A 15,203-nucleotide genomic window follows, 5' to 3' on the forward strand; every position below is an offset into this window, starting at 1 on the left:
AGTTTGTCTTCGTGGACGCCATGCACCAGGGCATGCTCCCACCATTTCCGCGTGGCCACAACTGGCCAATGCGCATTCTACCCCAGTGCCATGCACTGCCGCATGCCCTACTCCTCCATAACCGAGTGCCAGAGCTACCCCGTCCCTCACCGTCCCTTCTCGCTCTCTCACTCGCGCTCTGGCCGCACCAGAGCAGAGCCGCCATGGCCGGCCGGCCAAGCTCTGCCGCCACTGTGTTCTGCCGCTCCATCCTTCCTTAGCCAGAGCCATGAGCCTCAGCGCCCTCGCCTTCACCTGTCGTGCACATCGAACCCCTTAGCCACCTTCCTCCCTCGCCTGTGCTGCTCGTCCTTAGAGCCGCTACCGTCGCCGCCATTGGCTGCCGTGGTCGCACCGCCACAAGCTACCTCAGGCCAAGCTGGCAGCCCTATGGGTGCGCGTGGGCCACCTGGTCCTCCCCGCCACTCCACCACCGCCGTCGACGACCACAGTCGCCGGAGCCACGAGCCGGCCGCTCCCCTGCGCTGTCGTCCAGAGGTGGAAGAGGATGGACCTCGCGCGGCAATAAGGGAAAAGGCAAGGGGGTTATGTGAAGAACTACTGACTAATGTGAATAGTACTCATAAGGACCTCTTCGCTAACATTTGATTTATATTTTCCGCAGGGTCCTCGATGTAAGATTTAAATTTCCTTTCTCTGATTTTTTTAGATTTGAATGCTCCACTTTGAAAATTCATAGTAATTCATACAAAAATTGTAAAATAGAAAATGAGGACTTTTTGGAATCCTTGTGAAATTGTCTATGCATTAGATCTATAATGTGGCGTGTTTTAGTTTAAATATTTTGCTGTAAAAATAGATTTATGCAGTTAGGTTTTTAATGCTAGTTATATTTGTCTTTTTCATAACTGTAGTTATTTTGCTCAAATAAATGTGAAATTTTTATGGGATGCTCATCAAGTGATTGTTGTTGTCTGGTAAAAATTTCATGAGTTTAGGATTTATATTTTAAGAGGTATAAAAATAACAAATGCCCTGTAATGCTTTGCTCCTACTCTGAATAGTTCTGCATGTTTGAATTAATTGGCTCAGTTAAGTTATGAATCATGACTTGAGGAAAATACATGAGTTGTAGTACTTTTCTTAAGATTTCCAAAAAGTTAAATATCATGATTTTTGGCTAAGTAGATCTTGAGTTATACTTGCTTAAATCTCTATGGCTGTTTCAGCTCAAAACCAGAGAGGGTTTCCTTGTTCTTATTGTGGGGCCTTCTTAGTAGTAGAATTAGCTTTAGGTGTTTACAACAAAGTTGTTTAGAATTTACTAAGCTTTCTAAAAAGTCTATAACCATATTTATTGGACATGTATAACTCCATTTATAGCTGTTTAAAGTGGCATATCAGTTTCTGTCTATGTTTTGGATAGAGGTGTAATTATTGGATTAATTGACCCTTCTAACTATAGAATCATCTTAATATGAGAATAATAAAGTTTTAGGTAACTTCCTAATCTTTTCAAAAAGTTATGGTTCATGTTTGTTGGAGGTCTAGAACTCTAGTTATGCTTCTCTGAAGTTTCTATCAGTCTTCTGTACCACTGTTGTTGGGCTACATTTGTAGTTTTTGCTTGTGTAATCATTTTCGTGGTGCAAATGATGTTTGCTATGGTTGTAGTGAATACAAAAGTTGTATCAAATTTCATAATCTTGCTTGTGTTCAAATTGTAAGACCATAGGCCTGATAGTTTAGGAGTTACATGACTTTTAAATCTTCCGTCCAGTTTTGATTGTTTTCGGAGCAGATCTGAAAGATGCTAGTGTTGATTTAGTTAGGATTTGAATCCCACCTAGATAATAATAAGGAAGTTGTATATAATTCATGTATCTATCTTTTGTTAAAATTTGGTGTCATTTGGCCAAGTAGTTTGTGAGTTATGTCTGTTTAAAGTTGGGTGTCAGAAATAGCTGCTCTCTGTCAATTGTGGACCAGTTTCTATAAATGAGTATATTTGACTTGGTTAACTTGAGAATCATGCTAAGATGATTAAATATGAATTGTAGAAAATTTCATAAGCTTTCCAGAATGTCTTATTTCATAGCTATTGGATTTGTATAACTCTAGTTATGATCCTAACATGAAGCTGTTGTTTCCAGTCCAGAAATAGACATATGCTAGTTGGGGTTGTTTACTCCATGTGTTGCTAAGTGTGGCTTATGCCCTTGTTGATGGTCAAGTTATGATACTTGTGACCTTGTTAAACTTGTGTCATGCTTGATGTACTTTCTCTCTATGGTTAGTTGTGTGATGTTAGTTAAATAGCTATTGGTGTCTATGTTTTGCATAATCTTGTGTTGGTCTTGAATGCTTATGTGAGGCATCTTGTGTTACCATTCATCACATTCATACATATGCATCTTGCATCTCATTTAGGTATGCTAGATGAACCATGTGAAGGATGTGATGTAGAGCCAAACTCGAAGATTGGGTTTGGTGGATCTATCCCAAAGATGGAAGGACTAAGCAAGTGCTAGGACCGGAAATGTCACCAAGTCGGTGCAAGCTAACTGAACTGACTTGTGTCGGATCCCAGGCAAGCCTTGGAGCATTCTAAGTCTCCTACTTTATAAAAGTAATTCTTTCTATATACGAGTTTATATATTGTTGCATTAAGTTGTAGGAGTTGATTGAAACCGTTGATGCATTTATTACTATCCTTGCCTACCTTATTACCTTTTTACCCTGTTATGTCGGGATCAAATAACTGCTTAGCCTTGCTTAGACCGGTAGCGATCGGTGATTTTCGGTCACCGATATTTATAGGTGGTTACTGGAAGAATTTAGCTATGGAAAGAACAATATCCTGGAATTAACCATGTGTGATGGATAATTGGAGACCGGACGGAAAAGTTGGAGGCAAACCAGACAGGGTTCTGGGGTACTGTTAGTTTTCCATCTGTGTCGATTAAGGACCAATCGTTGCTCATCCCTCTTGTCTTGTTGAACGCATGCCTCACATTTAGCTAGCCAAATAAAGTACCTTTCGACCATGAAGCTAGTGACACTATTCGAGCCGGGATAAACTCAGATTGGCAGACTGGTGCTGAAGGGGGTATGACGGGGACACGAAGAGTGAGCCCAAGGTGCGTCCTAGCTGTCGGGTGGTCCCTAGGTAGTGCGGTCTCTGACTGTTATCCCACGGCTACTTGGAAAGTGTCATTAGTGATATGTAGCTCACTTGATCGGTGAGTGTGGTTTGTGTGAGGAATAAATCACTAGCTAGTTAGGAATCGATTCGAATCACCATCACTCCTGAATAGTGAGCACTTGACTCGAGCTACAGCATCGTAGTAATTATGATGGAACACTGATGGTTATCTGGATGGTATGGGATATGCTAAATCTAAGTTGGTAACTGGATATTATTGGTTAATCAAGTAATTGCTATAGTATAGGTGCTTACCTAGATGGATAGGTCATAATAAAGATGATGTAAAGTACTTAAAATGGTTTCTTCATGATAGCTTATGCTTTTCGCAAACGAGTCAGCTAGCCTACTAAATTAAGCTATGCATGATCCTTGGTGTCATTTGTTTTAGTTTCCGACGGGTAAGTCTAGCTGAGTACATTCGAGTACTCAGGGTTTATCCCACCATGTTATAGGTGAAGTTCTTGGCCTGTTGAAGATGATGGCTAACCACCGGTGGGCTCGGTGATTCTATAGTTACTTCTCATTTATATGCTCTTATCGGATGATGTCACTTATGCTAGCAATGTATCTGGAACTTATATTAATGTAATCCTTTGAAAGCAAATGTTGTTTTCACTAATCGGTTTTGAAATCCAAACTTACACTATTATTTGTGAAACCATTTGTAATATTATTTCCGCTGCAACTCTACGTATGTGATGTGTATTTGCTTAATCACGCGATCTTGGTTGTGATGTTGATTTACCGAGGTCCTGCGTGACACTCGGCGGACTACCGGGTTTATATAAGTGAGAGTATGCGTGTGTCAACATGTTAAGCGGGAACAGCCGTACTTGATCTTGTATAAATTGGGCGGTTCTATCATAGTCTCCTTCTTTCGGCCTGCCGACCTGTCATAGGAAACGTTTGAGGAGCTCGCAGTCCTTGTAGAGGTGTTTGATAGGGTAGGCATGGTTGGTGCATGGGCTGTCCATGAGCTTGTTGAAGTGGTCAGGTAGTCCCTGTTGGGGTTGCTTTCCCGTGTGATCAGCTGCGGCAACCAACACGGTGTTGTCCGATCGGCGCCAATCCTTTTTGTTCTTCTTGCCCCTCTATGTGGAGGGGCCCTCGTCTTGGTACGTGCGCTTGGCCTTGCCTTTGTTGAAGATCGCTCTGACCGCCTCCTCACCGGAGGCGTGCTTGGTGGCGACATTGAGCAGGTTGCGGGTGGTACGGGACTTTAGGCAGCCAAGATTGTGGATTAGGGACTTGCAGGTCGTTCCATGGAGGAATGCGCTGATGATGTTCGCGTCGATGATAGCAGGGAGGGCGTTGCATCATTGGGAGAACCTATGGATGTAATCCTGTAGGGACTCGCTGGACTCCTACTGGCAGCTCTTGAGGTCCTATGAGTTACCAGGGCGGACATACGTCCCCTAGAAATTTCTGACGAAGACCCACTTGAGGTCCGCCCAGTCGCGGATGCTGTCATATGGGAGGAATTCAAGCCTTGCCCGAACATGTTCCCCCACAAAGATGGGGAGATACTGAATGATAAAATAGTCATTATCCACTCCTCTAGCTCGGCAGGCGAGCTAGAAATCCTCGAGCCAAATACCGGGGTTTGTCTCCCCGGTGTACTTGGTGATGTTGGTGGGTGGTAGGAAGCGCTGTGGGAACGACGCTCTCCGGATATGCCGGTCAAAGGCCTGTGGTCCTAGGCCCTTAGGACTAGGACTCCAGTCGTCTGGCCGGTGACCATGCCTAGGACGTGTTTCACCGCTCCCCTAGATGGTTCGGCCGGGATCCATATCGCCTACCCTCACCACCACTCGGTGGACATCATCATCAGTCGGGCCTAATGTCAGTTTCTGATGACGCTGCGAGCATCTTGGTGTAGATCGAACCATTTGTGTACTGGCGGTCGGTGTGGAGCAGGCGCTAGGTTGGATCGCGGCGTTGCTGCTGCCTCCTGAGCCACGCTCGGTGGCTGTAGCAGTGAGCGGATGGAGCGATCCGTCTGGCGCGTTCCCACTCCCCCAGTGGGGAGAGAGGGCGTGTGTCGAAGTCACGATGTGGAGCTTTCCGCCTATTGAACGGCAATGGCTTCTACCAGCGTCTGGAGGTTCTGGTAGACCGCCCGCTCCTAGGGTCAATGGGCTCAAGAATGCCACGCAGAAGCATTGTCGCAGTGGCGATGTTCTGGCTAGCCCGAGTGAACTGTGGGGGGTTGTTCCCCTCGTTCATGATGTCATGTTAGACCTAGCAGGCGTGACCCTAGGAACTGCCCGCCGGGTCATGCGCATGGGGCGCAACATGTAGCACCGAGCACGCTGGCGCAGGTGGCGGCTAGTTCTGCCGCCGTTGTCGTAGCTCCTTGGTGTGCCCTTGTGTGAGCGCGAGGACCCCCGCACATGGGTCCGGAGTGGTGTGAGTCTGCACAGACTCTGCAACCACCGGTGGCTGTCTCGGAGCGTCCGCCATAGCGCACTCTCAAGACGGACGATGGCTAGGTGTCATGTCGTTGATGCTAGAGCCATCGCTCTCACCCTTGTCATCCGAGAGTTCATGGAAAGTGGTAGGAGCATAGCTCATCATTCCCATGAATTCGGATGTGAGAGGGGATGGCACCAGCATCCTTCGGAGCCCCCGAGCGCACGTGTCCGCGGGGGACATGAGGCCGTAGGGGAACCGATCATACAGTGTTCGTGGTACGGACAATATGGTCCCTCTGGATAATTAGCGGGAGATAGTAAATAGAGAGTAAATAACAGTATGCATATTACTCACAGCGGGGTTCGAGTAGAGAGTTTGCTTAGAATGAAGCGCAGATGCCTCGTCGTTAAAGTCGTCATGCATCCCAGAGCCGATGGAGGGCGCCCCTTCGACAGGCGCTGGAACGAGTGCCTCCTCGTGGAGGTGTAGTACGCCGAGTCGGTCGGCGATGAGGTCTAGGCTTCTGAAGAGGAAGGCTTGGGATGCCTCAAAGATGGGTGGAACCCACATCTCAATAGGTGGGAGTGCAGAAAACTCCAGTGAGCCAAAGCGAGTCATATCACTTGAGCCCACCATGGCGAAGGTGGTGGAAAAGTTGGCTATCTGATGACCAAAAAGTATTGAACGTACAACGTCTTCCCCACGGACGGCGTCAACTATCAGTGTAGAAAGTGATCAACACATAAATATTTGTAGTTTTACCATACGTTGTGATCGGAAGTGGCCTAGCACTCAATGACATAGGATTTATACTGGTTCAGGCAATGTGCCCTATGTCTAGTTTGAGTCGGTCGGTGACTTTATTCCTGAGCTCAGGTGCTCAAAGTTTACAGTGGGGTTACAAACAAGAAGGAGAAAGATGGGGATACAAGAGGTCCAGTTGGACTCTAGTCAGAGGGGCCAAGAGTGACGGGAGCTCCGCTATTCGCTATGTGTTTGAGCGTGTGCTTGTGGTTTCAACCTGGCTGTTCTGTTGTCGTGAACTAGTGAACTTGATCGATCTGAATCAACTTATCTGTTGGAAGAGAGTGCATCCCCTTTTATAGATAAAGGGATGGTCTTACAAGTGAGAGGGGGGAGTACGTTCTCTACTAAGTCTTGCTGCCCACGCCGACGGGTAAAAGATGATGGTAGGCGCCCACAATACTGTTGAATGTCAGATGCACGTGGGAGGTTGTGTCTTCTTCTTCAGATATGGTAGATGTCGGTACCTGCTATACTGTTGATGCCGAGAGGCACATGGGGAGAGCCTTAACGTATTTGTCTGGTATGGGAGTTGATGGCGCCCACAACACTATAGGAAAAATATCGGCGTCTACAACACTGCTTGCGTTCTGTCATGCTAGGGAGGTCGTAGGGTACTGTCCTATAGGTGTATAGGGTACAGTCCTCGGTATTGCTGTTGACTTGAGTGCGCTGCCTTAGTTTCTCCGTTTGTTTCCTGATCCTTATCGAGTGGGTGTCCCCGGTCGGTTGATCCCAGTCGGCTATGATTACGCTAGTCGGAGAGGAGCCATAGGTAGGGGTCCGGCGCATTTTCGATCGGAGAAGCGGACCGGAGTCGGAAGTGGTGTTTTGACCAAGCCTTCCGGTTAGAGAGATCATTCGGAGGCGGGCTGAAGACTAAAGAGAGTGCTCCGGTTGGAGAGGTAGGCCAAAGTCGGAAGCAGGTGTCGTTTTTCCTCGACCAGGCCTTCTGGTTGGAGATTGGATCGTCCTTCTGGCCTGTTGTCTAGGTTTTTGGGCCGGCCCATGAGCTACGCGTTGCTCGCAAGGTTGTCTGTTGGGCCGAGCTTTTATTGGGAAGCCGGTCTATGAGGGACCCCAGGTTTATGAACCCAATATTACCCTTGCTCAAATGTGCCAACCACCAAGTGTATCACCTTGTGCACATGTGTTAGCATATTTTCATAAATAATTTTCAAGGGTGTTAGCACTCCACTAGATCCTAAATGCATATGCAATGAGTTAGAGCATCTAGTGACACTTTGATAACCGTATTTCGATACGAGTTTCACTCCTCTTAATAGTACGACTATTAATCCTAAATGTGATCACACTCACTAAATATCTCGATCACCAAAACAAAAAGGCTCATATCACTTATACCTTTGCTTTGAGCTTTTTGTTTTTCTATTTCTTCTTTTCAAGTCCAAGCACTTGATCATCACCATGGCATCACCATCATCTTGTCATGATCTTCATTTGCTTCACCACTTGAAATGTGCTACATATCTCATGGTTACTTGATAAACTAGGTTAGCACTTAAGATTTCATCAATGCACCAAAACCAAACTAGAGTTTTCACCGCCGCATCGGAGACGCTGCGACGGGAGACACGAGGGAGAGAGCGATGGGAAGAGAAAGGAACAAGGGGATTTGAAGAAGTTTTTTTTTCAAATTGGGATGAGGAAGGGGAGAGGTGCGAGATATTTTTGCTTACTGGGACCGTAGGAACTCATTGGCTGTTGGAGAATAAACGTTTTAGATACGTGACCCTTTTCTGGTGGATGATCAAAACCATAAAATATGTATCGTATTTAGATAAGTGCTATCGGAGATTGTCTTAGTCGCCTTCTAACCCCTCCACTCGCGAGTTGCGACTGGTTGTGCTGTGATGCCGTCCGCTCCGTTCCAGTTCCCGTTCTTTCTCCACCTAGTCCCACTGAAGCTGGGCCCCGCACCCTTCGTTTCTCACTGTCACATGGTCCCATTGATACCGGGAGCCACTGACTGGCAGGCCCCACGTTCTCCCGCCCGCTTCCTCTCCATTACACCCTCTCTCCTCCGTGCCGCCGCGCTTTTCTCCTCCCGCGCCCCTCCGCGAGCTCCCTGCCCCTCGCGCTCCCGCCGGCGACAAGCTCCCGCCAGAGTTTGGTAGATCAGGGTGCTGTGCCGGCACGCGTGGAAGGGATGGAGGACCTCGCGGGTTCGCGTGGCGGCGGGGGGTGCGGTGGTCTTGACGCGCAGATCGAGCAGCTCATGGAGTGCCGCCCGCTCCGAGAGACGGAGGTGAGGCGTGCCACCCAATCTCCTTCCATCTGGCTTCTTTGATTCGGCTTATGACGGCCGGTTTCGGCGGGGGAGTTTCTTTAGGGTTAGATCGTTTTCGGGAAAGATGACGCCTTTCTGTGGTCCGGGTTTCGCCGGCTGCGGTAGATCTCTCATGTCTTTACGTCATTGAGTGGAATAAGGCCCGTTTCTACATGCGCTCCTAAAATTCCTGTGACGTAGAATGTTTAGACACATGCATGTCTATTAAATATAGACTAATTATGAAGCTAATTACACAACTGGCGACTAATTTGCGAGATGAATCTTTTAAGCCCGAGTAGTCTGATTTGACAACATTGTGCTACAGTAAACATGTGCTAATGACAGATTAATTAGGCTTAAAAAATCGTCTCGCAAATTAGCCTCCATCTATGTAATTGGTTTTGTAATTAATTTATATTTAATGCTCTTTATTAGTATTTACACATTCGATGTGACATGAATTTTAGGAGCGACTAAAGAACCAAACACCCTCTAAATCCTGCAGCTTTTTGTGCTCCTATGGTTTCTGGATCAGAATATGCTATAGCAGCTTATGCCATAGATGCCGAATCTAGCTCTGCTCTGTGTTTTGGTACTACTAAACCTGAATTTATGGTGGCTGTATTTGTCATTGCATCGACATTCTTGCTACTTTATGGCCTGCACTGCTGTTTAGTTCCGGTGGTAGGATTGGAATGCTTTTTTAACTGCCTGGAGCATTGTCAGGTTAAAACACTGTGTGAGAAGGCCAAGGAGATATTAATGGAGGAAAGCAATGTTCAGGTACGGCAGATCTCTCACACAATTACTCAGCTTGACCTTTTGTTTTTGGTGCTACAATGTTTGTCTCTTCACTGCCTATCATAACATCCATGGTTTTGGGGCCTAAGGTTGGTTGGGGAATATACTGAATGCATGCGCTACTTAGTTTGGGTAACATCGTCCTCAGTGATAATCTATTTGTAATTTGTAATTGAATGTTATTATATTAGTATTTATGTATATGTATAGAGGGAACCGACATCATATGCAGGAAGAATTGAAAATTTTGTGCCCTTTTTCTTGGGCGTCCCATGAAAGAAGTTGACCTTTTTGGAGTTTAATACCTTAAGGGTACTAGTACCTTCCACCTGTGGAATATGCAGTCAACACTCTGTGCTGGTTGGCATGCAAAAGTGATTTAATGACAAACGAGAGGGAAAGTATGGGTGCCTCACTATTGGCTAGGTAATCCCAAGTTTGTGCATGTACTTTCAAACTAATAATGCTGTATTTATTATTTGCATGTTTGTTTAATGTTTCAAGTTTCTTTTGGTAGGTTTTGACCCCTTATTGCTGTGTGTATAGCTACAACCAAAAGGATGATCTGATGTGTTTACACTTCTTTATTCCATTTGATTAACTGTTAGTTTCTGGTGTGAAGTTTGATGTGCCAAGTAGAATTTTATCTGTGGCCACAGCCAAAGAGTGCTTGCTTTATGTACATTTGACATGCATGCAACTATGCTGTTTTATGTTCCAGCAGAAGCTGTTTTAACTTGGCCTTTTTATGCTATATATGTACAGCCAGTTAAAAGCCCTGTGACAATTTGTGGTGATATTCATGGCCAATTCCATGATCTTGTAGAACTTTTCCGGATTGGTGGGAAGGTACTCAGTACACTGTGCAATCTTTGTGCATTATATCTCTCTTTGCACTTTTGATGCTGTTCATTTCATTCTCCGAGAGCTGACAGATCATTCTTTGTTGTTTACCAGTGTCCAGATACGAATTATTTGTTTATGGGTGATTATGTGGATCGTGGCTATTACTCTGTTGAGACAGTAACGGTAAGATCTAGCCTGATAGTTGCATTTGTTTTTTTTTATGAATTATGATAATAGAAGACCAATGTTCCCATGTTTAGTTTCCATCTGCTGTTGTGTTGGTTTCATTCCACCCCTATTTTTAATTTTCTATCTAACTCATTTAACTTTCAAATTCACAAGTTATATGTGCAGTGTTTTTCTTGAATAGCAGTGAGATCTATAGTCTAAGTCTAGCATGCATAAATAAGTCAATGTTGTCGTGTGGACACTCACAAATCACCGTTGTTGTTGTCACCAATGTTTTTAAGGCGTCGCTTTGGCGTCGCCTAATCGGCAAGGCGCTACAGGCGGGACGACTTGGCGGACGACTCGCCTCAGATTGGTATGGCGTCCGCCTTACTACCATGGCGTCCGGAAGTCGTCGATTTGGCGTCCAATTCGTCGAAATCAAGCAAGGCGGGCACTCCTCGCGCGGATGGGGAGGCCTCTGTTCTGGGCGGTGGGAAAACACGTGAGAAGGATTGGAAACGCGGGGAAAACTGAGAGAGAAGGGGTGCGCGGGAGAAACAGAGCGCGCCGGAGGGAGAGAGAGAGCGGGCGCGCGGGAGATTCACCAGCAGGAGAGCGGGAGGGGAACCAGAAGCCGCAGCTCGCCCGTGCGGACGCGTTCTCCCGCGCTGACGGGAGAAGTTGTTGCCCGCCCACCGCCGAGTCGTGTGGTCGCCTGTGTGGGCTGCGGCCATGTTCCCCTGATCGGCGCTGACCTGCAACATCTTGAGGAGAGAGGGAAGCAAGAGATAGGGAGGGACGGAGGCGGAGCGGTAGTGGAGAACGAGAGAGAGGGAGATGCGGCGGCGCTGGGGAGAGGATTGGGAGCTCGAGATATGAAGCAGGAAGGTCAAAGGTGAGGGTATATGGGCTGCCTGGTGGGCTGGGCCTGACTACTTCTTGCTCCTTCTCCTTTCTTTTCCTTTTTCCTTTTCGTTTTTCTTCATTATCTACCACTCTAAGCCGCTTTTTAAAGATTCCCTTAAGATGTTAAGGCGTCGCCTCGCCTCACGCCTTAGTCGCTTAAGCGTAAGGCGGTAGTCGGTCGCCACGCCTCGCCTTACCGCCTTGAAAACATTGGTTGTCACCCTAATTTCCTTTCCACTGTTCATAGAATGTTTTTTCCTTATCTCTTTCCACTTTTCTGTTAGTGTGATTTTCTCTATTTCCTTTGTTTAGTAAATGGCTGAAAATTGTTTCTTTTTGTTCTATTGCGTTTGTTATCTAGAAACAAGAACAAGAGCAGAACATAAGTTGCAGATGATTTGGCTAGTGCCAGTTTTCACTCCGCAAATTTCCCCTGAAGTTTGGCATTAGCAGTTTGTTGCAAGGGTGCTATGGATATACAAATGGAATGAAATCCTTGTAGAATATTTTGAACTAAACCAAATGTGTGTCAATTCTAGCAACCATTACCAAAAATAGGACTATTTATGAAAGTAAGCATATCTGTTGATTCTATTATGTTAATGAATTTTCTGTTAGTCATTATTTGTTGACATGATATAGTGGCCATCGTGCAGCTTTTGGTTGCACTTAAGGTGCGGTACCCACAACGCATCACAATTCTTCGTGGAAACCATGAGAGTAGGCAGGTACGGTAACTCCGCAACACCTATGAAATTATTTGCTCTTTCATTAGTTAAAATACTGACCTTCTCATTTTGTTTATTAGTGTTACCTTTTCTTTAGCTACTGTCTGATTTGTATGCATATAGAATCGTGCCTACTCTTACATATATCTCACTTGAAATTATTTGCTCCTTCATTAACTAAAATACAAACCTTCTCATTTTGTTTATTAGTGTTACTTTCTTTAGCTATATTCTGATATGAATGCATATAGAATCACGCCTGCTCTTTGTTGTAAATCTCACTCAAATTCTGTATTTCATTTGAGGAATCTTCAATTTTGCAGATCACACAGGTGTATGGCTTCTATGATGAATGCCTACGAAAGTGAGTTATTTAGGTGCTTGAAAATCACCTACTCATCTACTCTTATTCCTTGTATAGTCTGTGTACTGCAGCATCACATTCATACTAGAAGACCGCCAATGACTTTGGATTAGGAAAGTGTGGCAGAAATTTAGAGCACCTAACCTTAGGCTACTTAGTTGCTCCACGGTGATCATAAGACTGACAAATCTTATACCATAGTTGAATACTGTAAGAGCAACTCCAAGAACCTCTTTATACCCTTCTTTATTGACTAGGTAGCGTGCCCGTGCGTAGCTACGGGACAACTAAACTTTTGTATTAAAAATACACGGATCACACAATAAAATAACAATACTGTGAAATTAAATACGACGTTAAAGTGATTTAATCCAAAAGGCAAAGTTCGTAAAAATAAAACAAGATAAAATTTGTAAAAAATAAACAAACGATCAAATTCATTAAAATTCACGTCTCATATATTATATAACCAAATATTTTTATCACATAATAAATGTCGCATAACGACTATGAGGCATGTTCAAGACTACGAGGCATGTTCAAGCAGCTATGTGGCCAAGAACGGATTCACAAAATGAGGCATTTTCATGCAAGTTTTATGGCATCATGATCACTAAATAAGTTACAAAACATCCATGTTTACAATTCAGAATGTGGAGAGGCCATCGTCACAAGCTCAAGGAACTCCCCTTCAGAATTGCATTGAAGCACTTGCTTAGGGGAGAGGCCATCGAGGACTCCTTCTGGAAGTTCCCTAAACCATGCTTGTCCAATTTAAATGTACAGAAGTTTCAGTTCTCTGAACCATGCCTGTCCAATTTAGATGTCCAATTTAAACATAGTTTCATGGTTGTTTCAAGCTGACATGTCCTACCTTAATTAGGCTGGCCAAGCAGTGAACACCAATGTCCTCAGGTACAACTCCTTTGTTCAGCTGGTCCCTCACGTGTTCCTCTTGGTCATTCTCCGGATTAATGCGAAAGATCCCCTCTGCCTGAAATTGGAATGCAGGAAACTTCAGGGCCTACATGGTTTCACTACTTGATACATTTCTTAGGGGAAGTAAATTTATCAGGCACTTGCTGGTTGATAGAACAATTCTGAAACAAATGCAAACACTGACAGAAATAAAACCTAAAGCTTAATTAAAAATCATGAAATTGACTCCTTGAATATTCTAAATTCTCCAGTAGTTTTCTGAAAATATCAGACCTCATTTACAGTCAAAGGATTTATAGAAAAATAACTTAAGCAAACACTAAATCTTTTGAATTCATTGTGTACTTTTGATTCAGGAGAACAAATAAGTTTCGAATTTAATTGGGTCTATCCTTTTCTGGCCTCGCCATTGCTTCATATACCAGTGCCAAATGCTAAACCTTGACCAAAACTTTTTTGAACGAAACTCACAAATACAATAAAGAAGAGGTAGGAATTAGAAATACAAAGAAATGCAAATCAAACTTTTTTAGTCGAAACTCACAAATACAAATAGAATTGGTGAACCTTTTTTAGCATACATAAGACAACTTTCTCTGTTGAACCAACCTGACCGATGCTAGCTGCAGCTAGCAGTTCACAGTCGAAACTCCTCAACTTGGAGGACCAGTCAGGAGTTAGGACCAAGCTCGGCATCAAGGACTGAATTTAGCTACTTCCTTAGCATAACATCAGCACCTTGACGAACAATATCAAGAGCTGCCGACACCTACATTAAGTTGGCCAAAGATCAGTTTGAATACACTTGGACATCACAAGGCTATGGCAAATGAAGCATCAAATAAAAGGATGGACCAAAACTATGGCAAATAATTTTACAAAAGAAAATAATTAGCAATCTTCATTGTCACAATCTGAACAAAGGATGTGAACCCCTGTTGTCGGGTACCGTGAGAAGGGGTACCCTAAGCAAAATCCAAAAAACGACTGCTTAGACTTCGTAAAGATCGAAACCAGCTGAACGCTGTTGGCCTCGGCCGATTCTCCGACTCGCCCGAGGCTCCAAGGGCCTCGGCCGACTCTCCGACTCGCCCGAGGCCCATCGCCGCAGGCCTCGGCCGATTCTCCGATTCGCCCGAGGCCCCCTCGCTACCAACCCCGAGCGATTCCCCGCCAAAGGCCACGGCCGGGCCACCGACCCTCCGTCTCGCGCAAGGCAGGCTCGGCAGCACTCCGCCGCCTCTTCCTTCTCCCGTCCCTCTGACAAAACGTCGTGTCACATCAGCTCAGCCGACTGTTGCCCCTGACGACAACCGCACGCCCGGCACAGTACAGCAGAATGGCCGATGGGACAGGAGGCAGGACTGGGCAGGGGTTACCCGCCACTGTACTAACCACCGTAACGCCCATGCCTCACTATGCTGCCAACTCCTGCACCGAGGACAATGCAGCATGGGGAGCCACATCTGGGCTACTGTAGCCTCGGAATCAGTACCCAAGGCCAATAACTCCCCCCAAGAACCTCGACAGTTTGCTTCACGGGCTCGGCAGCCTGAGGGTCCATGACCACCGAGCCCCCCGCGATGGCTCGGCCTCGGCATAGTCGCTGCCCCCTACGACGTCATTACACGGCAACCCGCACGTCGCCCGCCATGCCCTGCATCAAGCCGTACTGGAGCCCCACGACGCACAAGACCGAATACGACCCGCATGTCACTTCCGCACGTC

General features: G+C 45.6%; 1 protein-coding gene across 3 annotated transcripts; it reads left to right on the plus strand.

The window, feature by feature from the left end:
* The first annotated feature begins 8,297 nt into the window (after positions 1–8,297).
* Positions 8,298–12,918, plus strand: LOC136539111 (putative serine/threonine-protein phosphatase PP2A-4 catalytic subunit). 3 transcript variants are annotated; one of them, XR_010779547.1, is made up of 7 exons: positions 8,298–8,696; positions 9,447–9,503; positions 10,287–10,370; positions 10,479–10,550; positions 10,838–11,433; positions 12,101–12,172; positions 12,496–12,545. XR_010779547.1 is itself a non-coding variant. In XM_066531047.1 (6 exons), the coding sequence occupies exons 1-6, from the start codon at positions 8,598–8,600 to the stop codon at positions 12,538–12,540; spliced, it is 429 nt and encodes a 142-aa protein (XP_066387144.1). In that variant the 5' UTR covers positions 8,309–8,597; the 3' UTR covers positions 12,541–12,918. The 3 variants fall into 3 exon arrangements, 1 of the variants encoding a protein (XP_066387144.1); XR_010779548.1 differs by lacking the exons at positions 10,838–11,433; positions 12,496–12,545 and adding an exon at positions 11,806–12,016 and having other exon boundaries at positions 8,307–8,696; XM_066531047.1 differs by lacking the exon at positions 10,838–11,433 and having other exon boundaries at positions 8,309–8,696; positions 12,496–12,918.
* The last annotated feature ends 2,285 nt before the right edge of the window (positions 12,919–15,203 follow it).

This window comes from Miscanthus floridulus, chromosome 2 (genome assembly GCF_019320115.1).
Source record: "Miscanthus floridulus cultivar M001 chromosome 2, ASM1932011v1, whole genome shotgun sequence".
In the NCBI taxonomy this organism is placed as follows: domain Eukaryota; kingdom Viridiplantae; phylum Streptophyta; class Magnoliopsida; order Poales; family Poaceae; genus Miscanthus; species Miscanthus floridulus.